This window comes from Pholis gunnellus, assembly GCF_910591455.1.
Source record: "Pholis gunnellus genome assembly, chromosome: 22".
In the NCBI taxonomy this organism is placed as follows: domain Eukaryota; kingdom Metazoa; phylum Chordata; class Actinopteri; order Perciformes; family Pholidae; genus Pholis; species Pholis gunnellus.
The window spans coordinates 16,462,867-16,478,143 of NC_136549.1; the positions used below are offsets into that span (position 1 = coordinate 16,462,867).

At 43.2% G+C, this 15,277-nt stretch overlaps 1 protein-coding gene across 1 annotated transcript; it reads right to left on the reverse strand.

Annotated features, from left to right (window-relative positions):
• Positions 1-817: 817 nt before the first annotated feature.
• Positions 818-11,872, reverse strand: LOC306713763 (protein NLRC3-like). Its single transcript, XM_079183589.1, is given in 12 exon segments — positions 818-1,636; positions 1,639-2,174; positions 2,314-2,360; positions 4,931-5,104; positions 5,255-5,428; positions 5,526-7,341; positions 7,436-7,664; positions 7,820-7,898; positions 9,383-9,505; positions 9,816-9,962; positions 10,038-10,119; positions 11,807-11,872. Coding segments are annotated over 11 exon segments (3,447 nt in total). The 5' UTR covers positions 10,106-10,119; positions 11,807-11,872; the 3' UTR covers positions 818-1,582.
• Between the last annotated feature and the right edge of the window lie 3,405 nt (positions 11,873-15,277).

Below are 15,277 nucleotides of genomic sequence, written 5' to 3' on the forward strand. Positions count from 1 at the left end.
GGGTAGGGGATGAATGGATGTAGGGGGAGAGGTATGTAGTGTAGGGGGATGAATGGATGTAGGGGTAAGGGAATGTAGGGTAGGGGGATGAATGGATGTAGGTGTAGAGGTATATAGGGTAGGGGGATGAATGGATGTAGGTGTAGAGGTATATAGGGTAGGGGATGAATGGATGTAGGGGTAGAGGGATGTAGGGTAGGGGGATGAATGGATGTAGGGGTAGAGGTAGGGGGATGTAGGGTAGGGCATGAATGGATGTAGGGGGAGAGGGATGAATGGATGTAGGGGTAGAGGGATGTAGGGTAGGGGATGGATGGATGTAGGGGTAGAGGGATGTAAACAAAAAGAAAAGATAAAATGTCAAAAACCTCAAAAGTTCAGATCACCAATAAGCCTCGTCAAAAAGACTCCAAACCAGAAGCCTGAAAAGAATCCTAAAAAAGCTGAGTCCTGATTCTGTCGTCTCCTGTTTCTACCTTTTTACTTGGAGCATCGTTAACCTCCTGGTCCATATATGGTCACAACTAAACATGAGTACATCATTGGATGAAGCTGTTTACGTAGTCTTGCAGTTCATGACAGACTTCTTTAAGTTAACTCTTATTTCTAAGGTTCCTGTCTGGTCTTCCTGCTGGAACATCAGTCAGGATGTCTCCTAAACACTAAGCATGGTTACAGCATCTGACCTTACATCCTGTTTCCTAATCTGACTCTGACAAAGATCAGAGCAAAGTATGTTAAACCAAGATGATCTCATTTACTCATCTTAACCATTGGTGATTATAAAAGCATATATGATCACACATTAATACATGAATGAACATCACTGAAACATTATCATCATTTAATGAACACATGATCAGTAAGAATACAAATCAAAGAATGAAAAGTTAAATCATGACACATTCTGAATTATAATATATCTTCATTGAATAAACAGCTGAGTTGGTTCTTGATCAGTAGTTTGGTTCAAACTTCTTTTGTCTCTTTTGATTTGTTTCCCCAAACTAGCACACAGTCCGTGATGAATGAAGTAAAAGTGAACAACACGACGTGAAGAATGAAGCTGGATTTAACTAATCCTTCATTTTATTGTGTTGGGATGGATTTGGACATTTCTGCTTTGACATAAAACGTTGATTTCTTTTGATTTCAACGTCACTTCTCAAAGTTTGTTCATTTGTTCCACGATGATCAAAGATGATGAATTTAGTTCGTTCAAATCAAAACAACTCTTTACAACTTGTGATTCTTTTTCCACAGAAGCTGAATTTGATCCAGAAAGACTCTTGTTTGACATTCGGAGGTTTTTCTTCACACAACAAAGTTGAGTTTTATACACAAAGTAAAAGATGTTTCACAGCTTCTCTCAGACAAACACATCATTTCAGGTCATTACATGGACCTCGCTCAGCTCTTTCAGACCTCCATCTGCAACACCACAAGTCCCAGAGAGCTCTCAACCCCCCAGAGTCCAGACCAGCTCCGGTACCCCTCACCTGCTCCAACTGCATCTACAACCACAGAGAGATCAGGTTGGTACTAACTAACATCAGCTGTGTGTGATCCTGTACACACTGAACTATCTGGTCAGCAGAGAGAACGTTTCTCTAGCAGGAGGAGACTCTCCTACAGAGGACACAGAGACACTGAGGAACCAGGCCTGGGCCAGAACCCAAACCCAGGATAAAGAGGTTCAGTGAATGTGGTGTTGAAGGTGTGGAGGTGGATCAGTGTGTTAGAGGAGACTCTGTAGAAGGACAGAGAGCCAGCAGGACAGTCCACATACACTGCTACTCTACCAGAGTAGAAGGAGGAGGAGGAGGAGGGGGAGGTCTGTATTCTTCTGTTGTTGTGATGGACAGAGTAACGACCATGAGAGCACTCCAGACTCCAGGACTGATCGTTCCCTCCAAACCTATAGTCTTCACTGTCTCCTCTCCTTCTGGTTCCTCTGTAACTCACTGATATATAAACGTTTCCGCTCCACTCGACCTCCCAGTAACAGCGACCAGTCAGACCAGTTCTACACAGCAGCTGAGGCCAGACATCAAACCTGTCTGGATGATCAGGATATGACTGATCCTCCTCCACACGTGTCACCTTCCTGTTGTTGTGAGACAGTTTGAGTTTTCTGTTCACTGTGTTTGTGTCGAGTGTGAGTTCACAGGAATCTGATGGAGAGAACAAGACACAATACAGCTGCAGTTATGAATCTATCATCTGTTTGATGATGACATCAGAGATGTGAATGAGTGATGTCACAGTTTGAAGATGCTTTGTTTTCATGAATCAAATTCAAAGCACACTTACACTTCCTCAGACTTGTTCTGGACTGTAGGACTCCAGCAGGCTCCACCCTGAAAGGAGGAGGGGGGTCAGAGCAGCATGAAACATGGACATTACATCACTCTCACACACAGAGCTTTGTTATTCATGTTCACATGGAGCACTTATTATTCATCAGCTCATATTCTTTGACTTCACTGGAGCTTCTTCTGATTGGCCCATGACGACAGCTCATTATGTTCACTTATTCATGATCTATTATTATCAGTATTATATTGACAATCATCCATTTCACACTCAGTTTCCTCCACCAGTCAGTCAGTAAATCACATGTTTAAACCTGCATCAATTGATTTCTTTGTCCACTTGTGGTTCAGTGACAACAAGCCGTAAACACAACATGTGACATATTATCAGCTCATAAAGTAGTTGTGTCTAACATGATATCAACAGCTGCTTCCACATCCAGCAGTTACACATCAACATGATGACTCATCAGGAGTCTTTGTGTTTGTGTCCCCTGATGAATGTTAGTCCACTATTCTCTCTCTTGTAGCTCTGTGTTTGGCCTCCACCACCTCCTGAGGGAAACATCTGTCTCTTTAGCTGCTAAATGCTCCACTATGTTCACCAGCTAGTCTCTGACTGAGTCTGTCTGCTGTTTGCTGCTGAGCAGGTAGTGAACAGTGGCTTCATCACAGCTTGTTGGATGAAAACAGCTGCTGCTGGAAACACTGAGACTGAACCAAACAGGAAATGTGCTGCAGAACCAAAAGTAGGAGCTAAAAGAGGCTAAAAAGCTCAGTAGAGCTGCAGAGATGGAGACAGTTCTCTGTGGGTTCATCACCACCACACGACTCTTCACCATCACACAGAGTCAGCTGATCCTTCATCAATATAGAAGTATTGATTGTTGGATGTTTTGGTCCTGACTAGCGACCTCTTGTGTTTGTGTAATAATGACTGTTGTCTCTCAGAAGTAAAGGAGAAAGAATCCTGAAATCACTACAGCGCCACAAACCCTCTGATGGAGGAGGTCGGGGGGGATGGTTGGATGAACAAAGCTGTTCACATCCCGTCTCCTAGCAACAGGCAACACTGGTTTCTATGATCTGTAATCCGGGGGTGAAAATATTACAGTTCAAGTCCGTCTGCAGCCACAGAGCACTGCCTGTGTCCCCCTAGAACTTTGGTCCAGTCCTCAATAAACCTCTTTGGGCTCTGACCCACCATGTCCACAATCAGCTGTTGGTTCTTCACGGAGCGTCTGTGGCCGACTGTCACCTGTAGTTTCAACAAGTCGACTCTTATCAGCCAGAGAACTGTTCAGAGCGAGATTTTTAACCGAAGAGAACGTCGTAGAAATCAAAGTTCATAAAGAAATTTAAAAAAGAAATTACATTTTTATTTTTTTATTTCATCGAAAAAAGTCTCCTTAATGTAATCACGTTAACCATGTTACACACTGCAAACACCATTATAAACTATTCTACTAACTAACGAAGAAGATTCGCCACAATATCATGCATTTAACGCTTCAGCAGAGCCTGAGCAAGGGCTCCAGACAAACAGACAGAGACATCCAGGAGAGATATGAGAGGTCAAAATGGGTCAAAATAGGTCAGAATGGGTCAGAATGATGCCAAACAGCTCTGTTAGGATAGATTGTACAATATGAGTGATAAATAAAGTGAAATATATAATTATAAAGTATGTAAAAGTACAATGGAACAGCTACAAATTCTGGTTCGAAAATGAGAATTTGGCATGTTTTGTTTTAGATAAACACCTATAACTGGGGTTTGCTTCACTTTATTTACACCAAATCTTTTTGTGAGGCACCTGCACCCTTTGTGCTATGAATTGGGAATGTTTTTAGGCTAGCCAGGGCCTCATTTAATAAATTACAGTGCTTTTTCTTCAGATGAACTTGGGAATTTTCCCTGTTTGCTGTGTTTGCTGTGTTCAGCTACTATTAACCAGTAACATATACACAATATTTACTCATCTCATCAAATCTCACAATCCCTAGTGTTATTCAAGCATCAACATTTTTTAAATAGATCTTGTAGTTACAGAATTGTAGTCTCTTTTGTATGGGTTACAATTTTCGAGAAAAGGCCTAAAAAAAGGCTTAGGGTCCAAAAGGAACAGAAAAACATTCCTATTGTGATGATTTATCAAGACGCTTTAAACAGATTGTTTCTTTGTCTGTTTGTCTTTTCACAATAATGTCTGGACTAAAGGGCAACACACACGAGCATCAAAACATCAACTATTGTTTGATACGAGTCCACAAACCTGCAGCGTGACGACATTGACTCATGTCAACCCACCATGATGCCCGTCAACGTGTCAGGATAAACCACTGTCCTGTTTATTAATGTTGAAACAAGACAACGCTCCAGAAAAACCACAGTTTCATCACCTTCCCTCCTGTTTGGGCTCATCCTGACTACTTCTGTCTGTATTAATGGTCTGATGTGGGACACAAACAGTTTGATGAGTCTCTGGTAGTTTGAGGTCAGCTTGGTGTGTCAGGATCATATTAACCAGGCTGACAGTGTGACAGAGAAAACGTCTCCAGCTCTACCTCCTCCATCAGACTGATTGTCTGTGGCTGCAGCAGGCCTCTTCATACCTGAGAGTTTCCAGTCTCCAGTGTGGATCATTCACTCCAGCTGACAGCCGCTTCACTCCTGAATCCTGCAGGTTGTTGTAGCTCAGGTCCAGCTCTCTCAGATGGGAGGGGTTGGAGCTCAGAGCTGAGGCCAGAGAAGCACAGCCATCCTCTGTGATCTGACAGCCTGACAGGCTGCAAACACACAAAACAACACACATGTCACATAATCTGAGGGAACTGTGAGGGCTGGAAGGTTTATGTTTGTTACCGTCATCACCAATCTGTTTGTGTGTAAACTTTACACTTAGTACTTAGTCCAAGAAAAGTAATTCACAGGGTCACCTGAGAGTCTCCAGTGTACAATGTGGAATCTCCAGTCCAGCTGACAGCCGCTTCACTCCTGAATCCTGCAGGTCATTGTTACTCAGGTCCAGCTCTCTCAGACTAGAGGACTGGGAGCTGAGAAGTGAGGACAGAGCTTTACAGCTTCTCTCTGAGAGGTTACAGCCACTCAGTCTGAAGAGACAATGATGAAGAAAAAATAAACAATAAGCAGAAAAGATAGCAGCGTATTTAAGTTATGAAATATGAATCTAACTCTCTCTGTACTTACAGAGCTTTGCTGGAGGCTTTGACCACTGGCAGCAGCCTCAGAAGAGTCTCCTCTGAAGCAGAGTATTTCTTCAGGTCAAACACGTCCAGATCTTTTCCTGATGACAGTAAGATGAAGACCAGAGCTGACCACTGACCAGGAGATAGTTTATCTGTGGAGAGACGTCCTAAACTCAGGGCCTGTTGCATCTCCTCCACTAGAGAACGATCATTCAGTTCATTCAGACAGTGAAACAGATTGATGCTTTTCTCTGGAGACACATTCTCACTGATCTTCTTCTTGATGTACTGGGCTGTACTCTGATTGGTCTGTGAGCTACTTCCTGTCAGTGTCAGCAGACCTCGTAGGAGAGTCTGATTGGTCTGCAGTGAAAGACCCAGGAGGAAGCGGAGGAACAAGTCCAGGTGTCCATTTGGACTCTGTAAGGCCTTGTCCACAGCACTCTGGTAGAGACGTGTTGGTTCAGGTTTGTCTCTAGAGACTTCAGACAACCGGGAGGTTGTTGGTTCTTCTGACAGCAGGTTGACTCCAGAGTTGATGAAGGTCAGATGGACATGAAGAGCAGCCAGAAACTCCTGAACACTCAGATGGACGAAGCAGAACACCTTGTCCTGGTACAGTCCTCTCTCCTCTCTAAAGATCTGTGTGAACACTCCTGAGTACACTGAGGCTGCTCTGATATCGATGCCACACTCTGTCAGGTCGGATTCATAGAAGATCAGGTTCCCTTTCTGCAGCTGATCAAAAGCCAGTTTTCCCAGAGACTCAGTCATCTTCCTGCTCTCTGGACTCCAGTGTGGATCTGTCTCAGCTCCTCCATCATACTTGACATTCTTCAGTTTGGACTGAACCACCAGGAAGTGGATATACATCTCAGTCAGGGTCTTGGGCAGTTCTCCTCCCTCTCTGGTCTTCAACACATCCTCCAGAACTCCAGCAGTGATCCAGCAGAAGACTGGGATGTGGCACATGATGTGGAGGCTTCGTGAGGTCTTGATGTGGGAGATGATCCTGCTGGCCTGCTTCTTATCTCTGAATCTCTTCCTGAAGTACTCCTCCTTCTGTGGGTCAGTGAACCCTCTGACCTCTGTCACCATGTCGACACAGTCAGTCGGGATCTGATTGGCTGCTGCAGGTCGTGTGGTTATCCAGAGGCGAGCAGAGGGAAGCAGTTTCCCCCTGAAGAGGTTGGTCAGCAGCACATCCACTGAGGTGGACTCTGTAACATCAGTCAGGACCTCATTGTTGTGGAAGTCCAGAGGAAGTCGACACTCATCCAGACCGTCAAAGATGAACAGAACCAGGAACTCTTCAAACCTGCAGATTCCTGCTTCTTTGGTTTCACTGAAGAAGTGATGAACAAGTTCCACCAAGCTGTACTTCTTCTCTTTCAGCACATTCAGCTCTCTGAAAGTGAATGGAAATGTGAACAGTATGTCCTGGTTGGCTTTGTCTTCAGCCCAGTCCAGAGTGAACTTCTGTGTTAAGACTGTTTTCCCAACGCCAGCCACTCCCTTTGTCATCACTGTTCTGATTGGTTCCTCTCTTCCAGGTGAGGCTTTAAAGATGTCTTCTTGTCTGATGGTTGTTTCTGGTCTGTGTGGTTTCCTGGATGCTGTTTCAATGTGTCTGACCTCATGTTCATGATTGACCTCTGCAGTCCCTCCCTCTGTGATGTAGAGCTCTGTGTAGATCTGATTCAGAAGGGTTGGGTTTCCTGCTTTAGCGATCCCCTCAAACACACACTGGAACTTCTTCTTCAGGTTAGATTTGAGTTCACGCTGACAAACTACAGCAGGAAGTCCTGAAAGACTTCCTGAATAAAAACAAAGAACATCAATGAATACATTATTAGACAAATATGTCAACATATATGAATATATGTTGTTTAATCTCTTAAATCCTCTTACTGCTCTGCAGACAGTCAGCCAGCTCCTCCTGCTTCATTCTCCTCAGGAAGTTCATTGTGATCTTCAGAAATGCTTCTCTGCTGCTCCTCCTCTGCTCTTCATCCTCACCGTCCAGCACCTCCTCATCCTCCCTCTGACTCTCTAAGCGTTCTGCGTAATCTGAACTCGCAACCTTCTGGATCTTCTTCAGCTCGTTCTTCACAAAAGTGACGATGTTCTCCTCCAGCAGCTGGAACAGAATATTCTCTGAATGACACAAACTAAAACCATGGAACCAAACATCAGATCCATGTTGGACAGACTGACAATCCACTGGTCTACAAAGTGCAGCATGGAGATGATTGTGAACCGAATAGATGTAAAAGTAGTTGTACATGTACAGACCATAAATATGGAGTCCAGGTGTGTTTGATGCTGCTGGGCAGACTGACCTCTGGGAACCTCTGAGCTCTCCTGGTCCTCTCTGTGGAGGAATCATGAAGAATCATCTCACATTGTGTCCGTCCACACAGAGACCAACACAAGGTAAAGGTCCATGAAGTGATATGTGGATGTGGATCAGATGAGTCCCTGTAGTGGTTAAGGTTTCCTAGTCCTGGTGATCCCACTGAGAAGCCTGTACTCTCCTCTATTCCACCTCCTGCCCGTGGAGCGCACCGTGTGAGGCGTTCCTCTAGAAAGCGCTTCATTCCCACCAGAGCCACCTCGTCAACAGACTCCCCATCACCTGCGTCGGGGACTCAAACCTCCTCCCACTCAGGCATCAGCTCAGGTGGTCAATCAGTCAGCTCATTAATGATCGACCACAAACTCAGATCAAAGCTTGCAGTACATAAAGGAAACCTGCAACCGGGCCACCTGAGATTTTAATAGTTGGAGACTCAATAATCAGATTTGTTAAGCTCCCAGGTGCAATGACATAATGTGATTTTATTGATCTCTCGTTGACATCCATCCCTCTGTCCTCACTGTGATAGTGCACGCTGCCACCAATGACGTCATGTCAAGGCAATCCTCAAAGTTGCATTATGAACTGCATCTGGGTCCATCCCCGGTCCATCCCCTCCGCCCTCTTTGCCCCCCATGTGACAGTCGTGACGAGTCGCTTGCCTCCACCATTGAAAGCCTGAGGAGAAGGTGTAAACTGTCTTGTCCCAACAACCCCTACGACCAAAAGCTGTAAGCGTTTTAGCCTTTTTTTAGCTGCTGCACCTGTGGACGCAAAATGTATAAACTCAAGAACAAGACCATATATGTGACTAAGTGTGTGCGCTTCAATGTATAACAGGACCGTGTGTGGGATGTCTGCTTTGCTTCTATAAGAGGAAGTAACTGAATGGGGTGCAGACAGTTAACCACAGAATGTTTAGGTCAGGAACAGAAACAGATGTGTCAGTGAGGACTCATCCTACCCCCCCACCCTTGTGCACTGGTCCTTTATTAGATGTAGAAACCTGCACACGGGGCTCTTCATCCCTCAGACTGCACACAGGCGCTCAGTGGGATGATTGAACCTTCTCTGCACAGAGAATAAATACTCCAAAGACAAACTTTCTTTCCTCACATTTCCTTATTTCAGTATTATAGCACTCACTCTGTACTATTATATAGTTTTCACACCACACCTTACTAACGGGCCTTTGCTGTCCGGGCCCCTCAGCTGTGGAACTCTCTTCCTGGTAATCTAAGGCCGGAAAATTCAGTCTCCTCTTTAAATCTCTTCTGAAGACTCACTTTTACCGTTTGGCTTATTTTTACATCTGACGGATTTTATTTTGTTTATTTATTTAAAATCTTATTTTAAAGGTTTGATTGTGTTTCTTATTTGCTTTCATGTTTTATTGTGAAGCACTTTGTAACTTTGTTTTGGAAAGGTGCTATTTAAATAAAGTAAATTAAGTTATTATTATCATCACTTTGTTTTCATCATCAGTTTGAAATCCTCACCTTTGATCAACAGAGTGGCGTCCATCTTTGAAGAATATAGGATGACTCATAGACCGGTCACTCTTCATGGACACACAGCTGGGTTCAGGTCCAGGTTCAGGTTCAGGTTGTTCCAGTGTCCTCCTGATAGAAACACCAGATACATTCAGTGATGTAATAAACCTACTGTACTCAGTGTATTTGTATTCTGGTAGTTTTAGGAGACATTTAGTATAAAATCAATGCTTCATGTAGAAATGTTTCAGTGTTGATGTTGAAGCTGTATTCAGTGCAGCAATGACAGGAAATGATGCAGTGAGGTGACCATGATGGTTGAAGAGTAATGCTGTCCAATCAGGATGAAGAGAGGAACCATGTGGTGCAAAAGAGTTTTACCTGAGTGTCCTTCTGACATCATCATCATCACCTTCATCACTCAGTTTGAAATCCTCACCTTTGATCAGCAGAGTGGCGTCCATCTTTGAAGAATATAGGATGATGCATAGACCGGTCACTCTTCATGGACACACAGCTGGGTTCAGGTCCAGGTTCAGGTTCAGGTTCAGGTCCAGGTCCAGGACAGTCTTGTCCCTGATGGATCCTGGTCACACATGTAGAAACATAGTCAGTGAATGAAAGACTTTGAGTCATGGACAGTTAGATACGGTCATCTCACCTCTGAGCTTTGGTGTGGCTGGTTTTAGAGGGAGGGACTCCCTCCTCTCTGTCCTCACACTGATTCATAGCAGAGTCCACACCTTCACACAAACACAACAACATTATTTCTCTTCATCATGACAAACACACACAGCTCATTCACCTCAATACTAAAGACACTCATGGGACAGTTTCCATGTTGTTGTCACTTTGAGCTGCAGAGTCATCTCTAAGAAATGACGTTCACAATGCTCTTTAGTCTTTGGCTTGTTTGAAGACTAGAGGAAGACTCTTCATGTGACTTTTTATTGGCCTTTCTTTGGGGATGACGTCACTTTTCCCTTCTATTTGACTGACTTTGAAAAGCTCTTCAACGTTTGAAATGCTCCTCTGTTTCCACGTCTACTACATCCAGTCAGAGCATGAAGCAGCTCGTCCAATGATCCAGAATCAGTCATGTGACCTTGTTAGCTGCTGCTGAATCCACATCACTTTGTACCTTCACGTGTAGAGGAACCAATGAGAGCAGAGCTGAAAGCATCCGTCCAATCATTGATCAGCACCTCAGCACTCATTCCACCTTTACATCAACGTCCTGATTCTCTCTGATGGAGTCACACTGTTGTCATGGAGTCACTCTGATGTCACTGATGATGAATTTAACCAGCAAAGAACACAGAGATATCAAGTTGAGTTCATTTGACTTTGATAAGTCAAAAAAGACATAATCACGTTCAATTTGTCAACAAGTTTAACATGGATTAGATTATTTTCAATTAAAAACTGGACACAGTCTAGATATAAAATCTTCATTGGTAACTCTTGTGTTAAAGTTTTAACCCATGGTAAAATTGAACGTGATTATGTCTTTTTTGACTTATCAAAGTCAAATGAACTCAACTTGATATCTCTGTGTTCTTTGCTGGTTAAATTCATCATGTTATGGCATTGCCATTTATGGTTAGCTCTGATGCATTATTGTCCACATTGTGTATGTTCACCTCATGACAACATCACAAACGTTTGCCTCATTAATTTGCAGCGCTACAAAGATTTGTTTCAGAAACCAGCTGTATTTAAAAGTGCTCGTGGTACACTTCTAGATGCTGCATGGTAAAAGAGCAGTGCAGTAACCAGTTGATCTGGTTCCTCTGCTCTTAGGAGCGACTGCTGACTGTGCTTTGGATTTCTATCTATGCCTCCAACATTTACGTCCTCCCTCATGGCACTGTCTCCGCTTGCCAATTACTTTTCCACTCAATGATATGAGTTTGAATCCTGTATATACCTTTTAATTAATTTATTTGTATATTTTTTAACTGTACAGAGTTCTTCTACGTAACACATGTTTTCACAAAACAGGCTCCAAAGTTTATGTGTTTGTTTGTTTTTATACCAACTTTATTATTTCAAAGGAAGGGGAATTTGCTCTCTTCCTGTTTCAACACATAAACAACAAGCGAGTGGACTAGTTTCCTCAAAAGACGCTCCAACGTGAAATCTGGTTCGTTTTGACCAAAGACTGTAAATGAGAAGGTTTGACACTGTATTGCAAAACTAAACAATGCAGCATTCACGAGCACAGCTACGTGTTCTCTTCTCGTTTATAACAGCTGCCGTAGCTACGACAACAACAGACGCATTCGGCTGAAGGTCGCCAGTTAACAGGTCCCTGGTTAAACCGTAACACCGGTCCTCCTCTGAAGTCCACTTGAACTAGTTTCTGCTGGACCTGAAGGACCAAAGAGTCCTTCAAGAGTCCCTCAGTGAAAAGAGTCGCTTACTAACCTTTAGAAGCAGAGACGAAGAAGCTGCGACATCATGAGCTGCAGAAGTGAAAGTAAAGAGGAACACCAAGGGAGGGGCCGACACCCATCGGTATGTAAGGACACACCTGCAAACTCAGGAGGTGAAACAGGTGAAACAGGTGACACGCCCGTGACAAGCCCGGGGGGGGGGGGGGGGGGGGGGGGAGCTGCTGGTGGCATGAATTTTATTTTAAATATGAGCTTCAACATTTCGCATTCTGTACTCTGAGAATACAATTAAGTGATAAGACAATATTTACTTTAAGGAAAATAATAATTTATTATTCAGTGATTAATCAGTATGTCAGCTCTGGTTGAACAGCTGGCTAGTTTTTTTTCAATCAATATTATTATTATTACCTTTATTTCGACAAAATCCATTGAGAACGAGGTCTCATTTTCAAAAGTTTTAGTCAAATAACAACAAAGACAGCAAGAGTAGTGAGAACCATCACCTGTACAAATAAAGTGATTAGCTTTCATTGAACCCTGTTACTGTATGGTTTCATATTAACTTCCACTCTGACTGTAAAGCTGTTAGGCCACAATCCTATCTTCTATAAGCTGTACTCACGTCTGTTTAGACCTCCACCTTTATCCAGACCCACCTCCACCTTTATCCAGACCCACCTCCACCTTTATCCAGACCCAGCTCCACCTTTATCCAGACCCACCTCCACCTTTATCCAGACCCACCTCCACCTTTATCCAGGCCCAGCTCCACCTTTATCCAGGCCCAGCTCCACCTTTATCCAGACCCAGCTCCTTCACATCTCAGCCCTGCGTCAAGCTGCGCTACACAAACAGCCTCCTCTCCCTGAAGCTCTTTGACCTCATCACCTCATCAGTATCTGGGCCTCACTTTAAGTTATCTTAAAAGTTATTATGACCACGAAATCGCCTCATTATAAAAAAGCCTGGAATACAACATCCGGTTTGTGTGTCTGTGGGGACGTCCAGCTGTGATTATTGACCCTTTGTCAAGTCTGTCTGCTTATTAACAAACATTGGGACACAATAGGGTGTTCCCTCAAAAGAACAGTTTCTGGTAACTGCGTGTTAAACTTAACTTTGTGTTTGTGTGTGTGTGTGTGTGTGTGTTCATATGTTGTGTGATTGATAATAATAAAGATTATGGTAACACTTCATAATAACTACACGCTATGAAGCATTAGTTACGTGTTTATAAATGATCCTTTGACATGTTCACTCAGCTTCTGATATTTCACTGAACTCACCGTGTTGTGTTGAATCTGCTGCTGTTTAAAAGTGCAGTTCCTCATTTTAAACACAGAGTGGCAGTGTTGTCATGTTTATCTATACATTCATATTGTTAGTATTTGTTATTATTATTAAACTGGCTGCTAATCAGAAATAGCAGATTTAAAAAGTATTATTGTCAAGATTTACTGGAGTGAAAACTAAAGATTAAATACATTTATTTGTAGCTCACATCCTTTCTCTAATATGTAATAATTTTAATACAAATAAAAACATTAATAAGTGTAATACTTACCAAACTGCACAGGGAAGTATTGGTGAAATATATTTACATATTTGTGTACGTCAGGAGGAAGTTCTGCAGAACAAACAGTGTTAATGCGTTTTATTAGTTAAAATAATTCCCATAAAAACACAGTTTTAGACTCTTTTCATGATACATTAACTCGACAGAGCTCTTAGTGATGCAAAGGGAAGATAATTGTAATTCAAAACAAACAAATATTAATAACATACAGCAGCAAAATGACCAGCCGTGAATCTGGATGTTTAGCAGGAGTGGAACGTGTGAGATCTCGTCTCACAACAACACCAGAGTGTCCTCACCTCGGGCTGCCTGAGGAATCAAACAGCGTCCGTCTGTTAATGTTTCTGTGTGAATGTAATAAGACATGCTGAACACACTGAGCCGTCCTCTTTGTTTACCTTTTGTTTTACTGCTCCATACCTAACCCTAACCCTAACCCCGTGTTTAACGTCACATTGCAATGATTTGTGGGTAATTCCCTTAGGCAAAGGTCACATTAAAGTGACCTATTAATGTCGACATTAAAACCCTTACATACTGTTAGGGTCAAATTTGACCTGTTTTGACATTTGACAGCAGTAAAAATACCCTAAACGTCATTCCTTTAGCCTGAAACTTGATGACTTTTCCTAAAGTGACCCAAAATACACAAAAATGAAAATATTTTAAAATTGTATACTTCTGAACAGGTGCTACACATTTTTGTATACTGAGGCTGTTTCGGGTCAAATTTGACCCGTATCTATTGAGATGGATTTTAGATCTACTAGTGTGGGTCAAATCAAGGAAAATGGTGTTTTTAGGGAATCTTGAAACTGTTCAGGCCATGTTAGTGTGTGTTAACTATGGGACAGTAGTGACAGAGTTCAGGGGGACCTCGACACTGTTACGAGGACTGTCTGCGTTCCAACAACATTTGCCCAGGTTCCCGCAGAGACAGACACCTGCTGGTCTGTGAAGGGGCATGGGGGAGCCTCGAAACAGTGAAATAGTAAAACAGCACAGGAGTGATCAAAGGGAACAGAGGTCATCCAGAGGTCAGAGGGTGCTTTGTTACAGACACAACATCTGCACCTGCAAGCACTTGCACCTGCACTATTATCAAATAATCTACAAAGTAACACATTTGAATCAATTTGGGTTGGGAGGGTGGTGGTGGTGGTGGGGGGGGGGGGGGGGGGGTGTTCATAACATTATAAAAGGTACCTGAGCTGCCATTTCACTGACTGACATCATGGCAGCAAGATTTAGTGTGCAGCAGGCCCTCGATCTCTTCCTCCAACATGAGGAGGTTGATGGTGATTTGGAGGATGTGTCAGAGCAGCAAGACAACGTGGAAGAAAACTCTGATTACAGCCACATTCAACATGCTCCTGCAGGAGCGTTCAAGGAGCAGAAGAGCCAAAACAAAGCATGCCATCATGTATTTAATAGAGGTAAGCATCATACACGCTTCAATTGTAATGCTTTATGAGTGGTTGCACAAATAAGAATAATTAAATGTAAACTAACTTTAAATCACATTTTAGAAAAGCTAGGTGTGAGAAGTAGCTATTTCCTGTATTCTGTAGATGACCAAGAGCCCGTACATGCTCAGTTAAACCCTCATGTATCAGCCCTTGCTGTGTTCTTTGATGGTCAGACAGACCTCATGGCTGATTATAGGCTGGGGCGCCAGTCCATGGAGGCCCTTTTGACAATTCTGCCATCAAAGAACACACAGGGCTGGCCACATGAGGTACATGTACTGATTACTGTTTACTGGTTGGCACACGGCCGATCATACAGTGTGGTGTCCCGGGCCTTCAGTGTCCCCAAGTCTACAGTCTGCAGACTAGTGCACAGTGGAGTGGAGAACATTGCTGCCCTTCACCTGGAGGTCATCCAACTACCCACCGCTGGAGCACTGGATGAGGTTGGCCA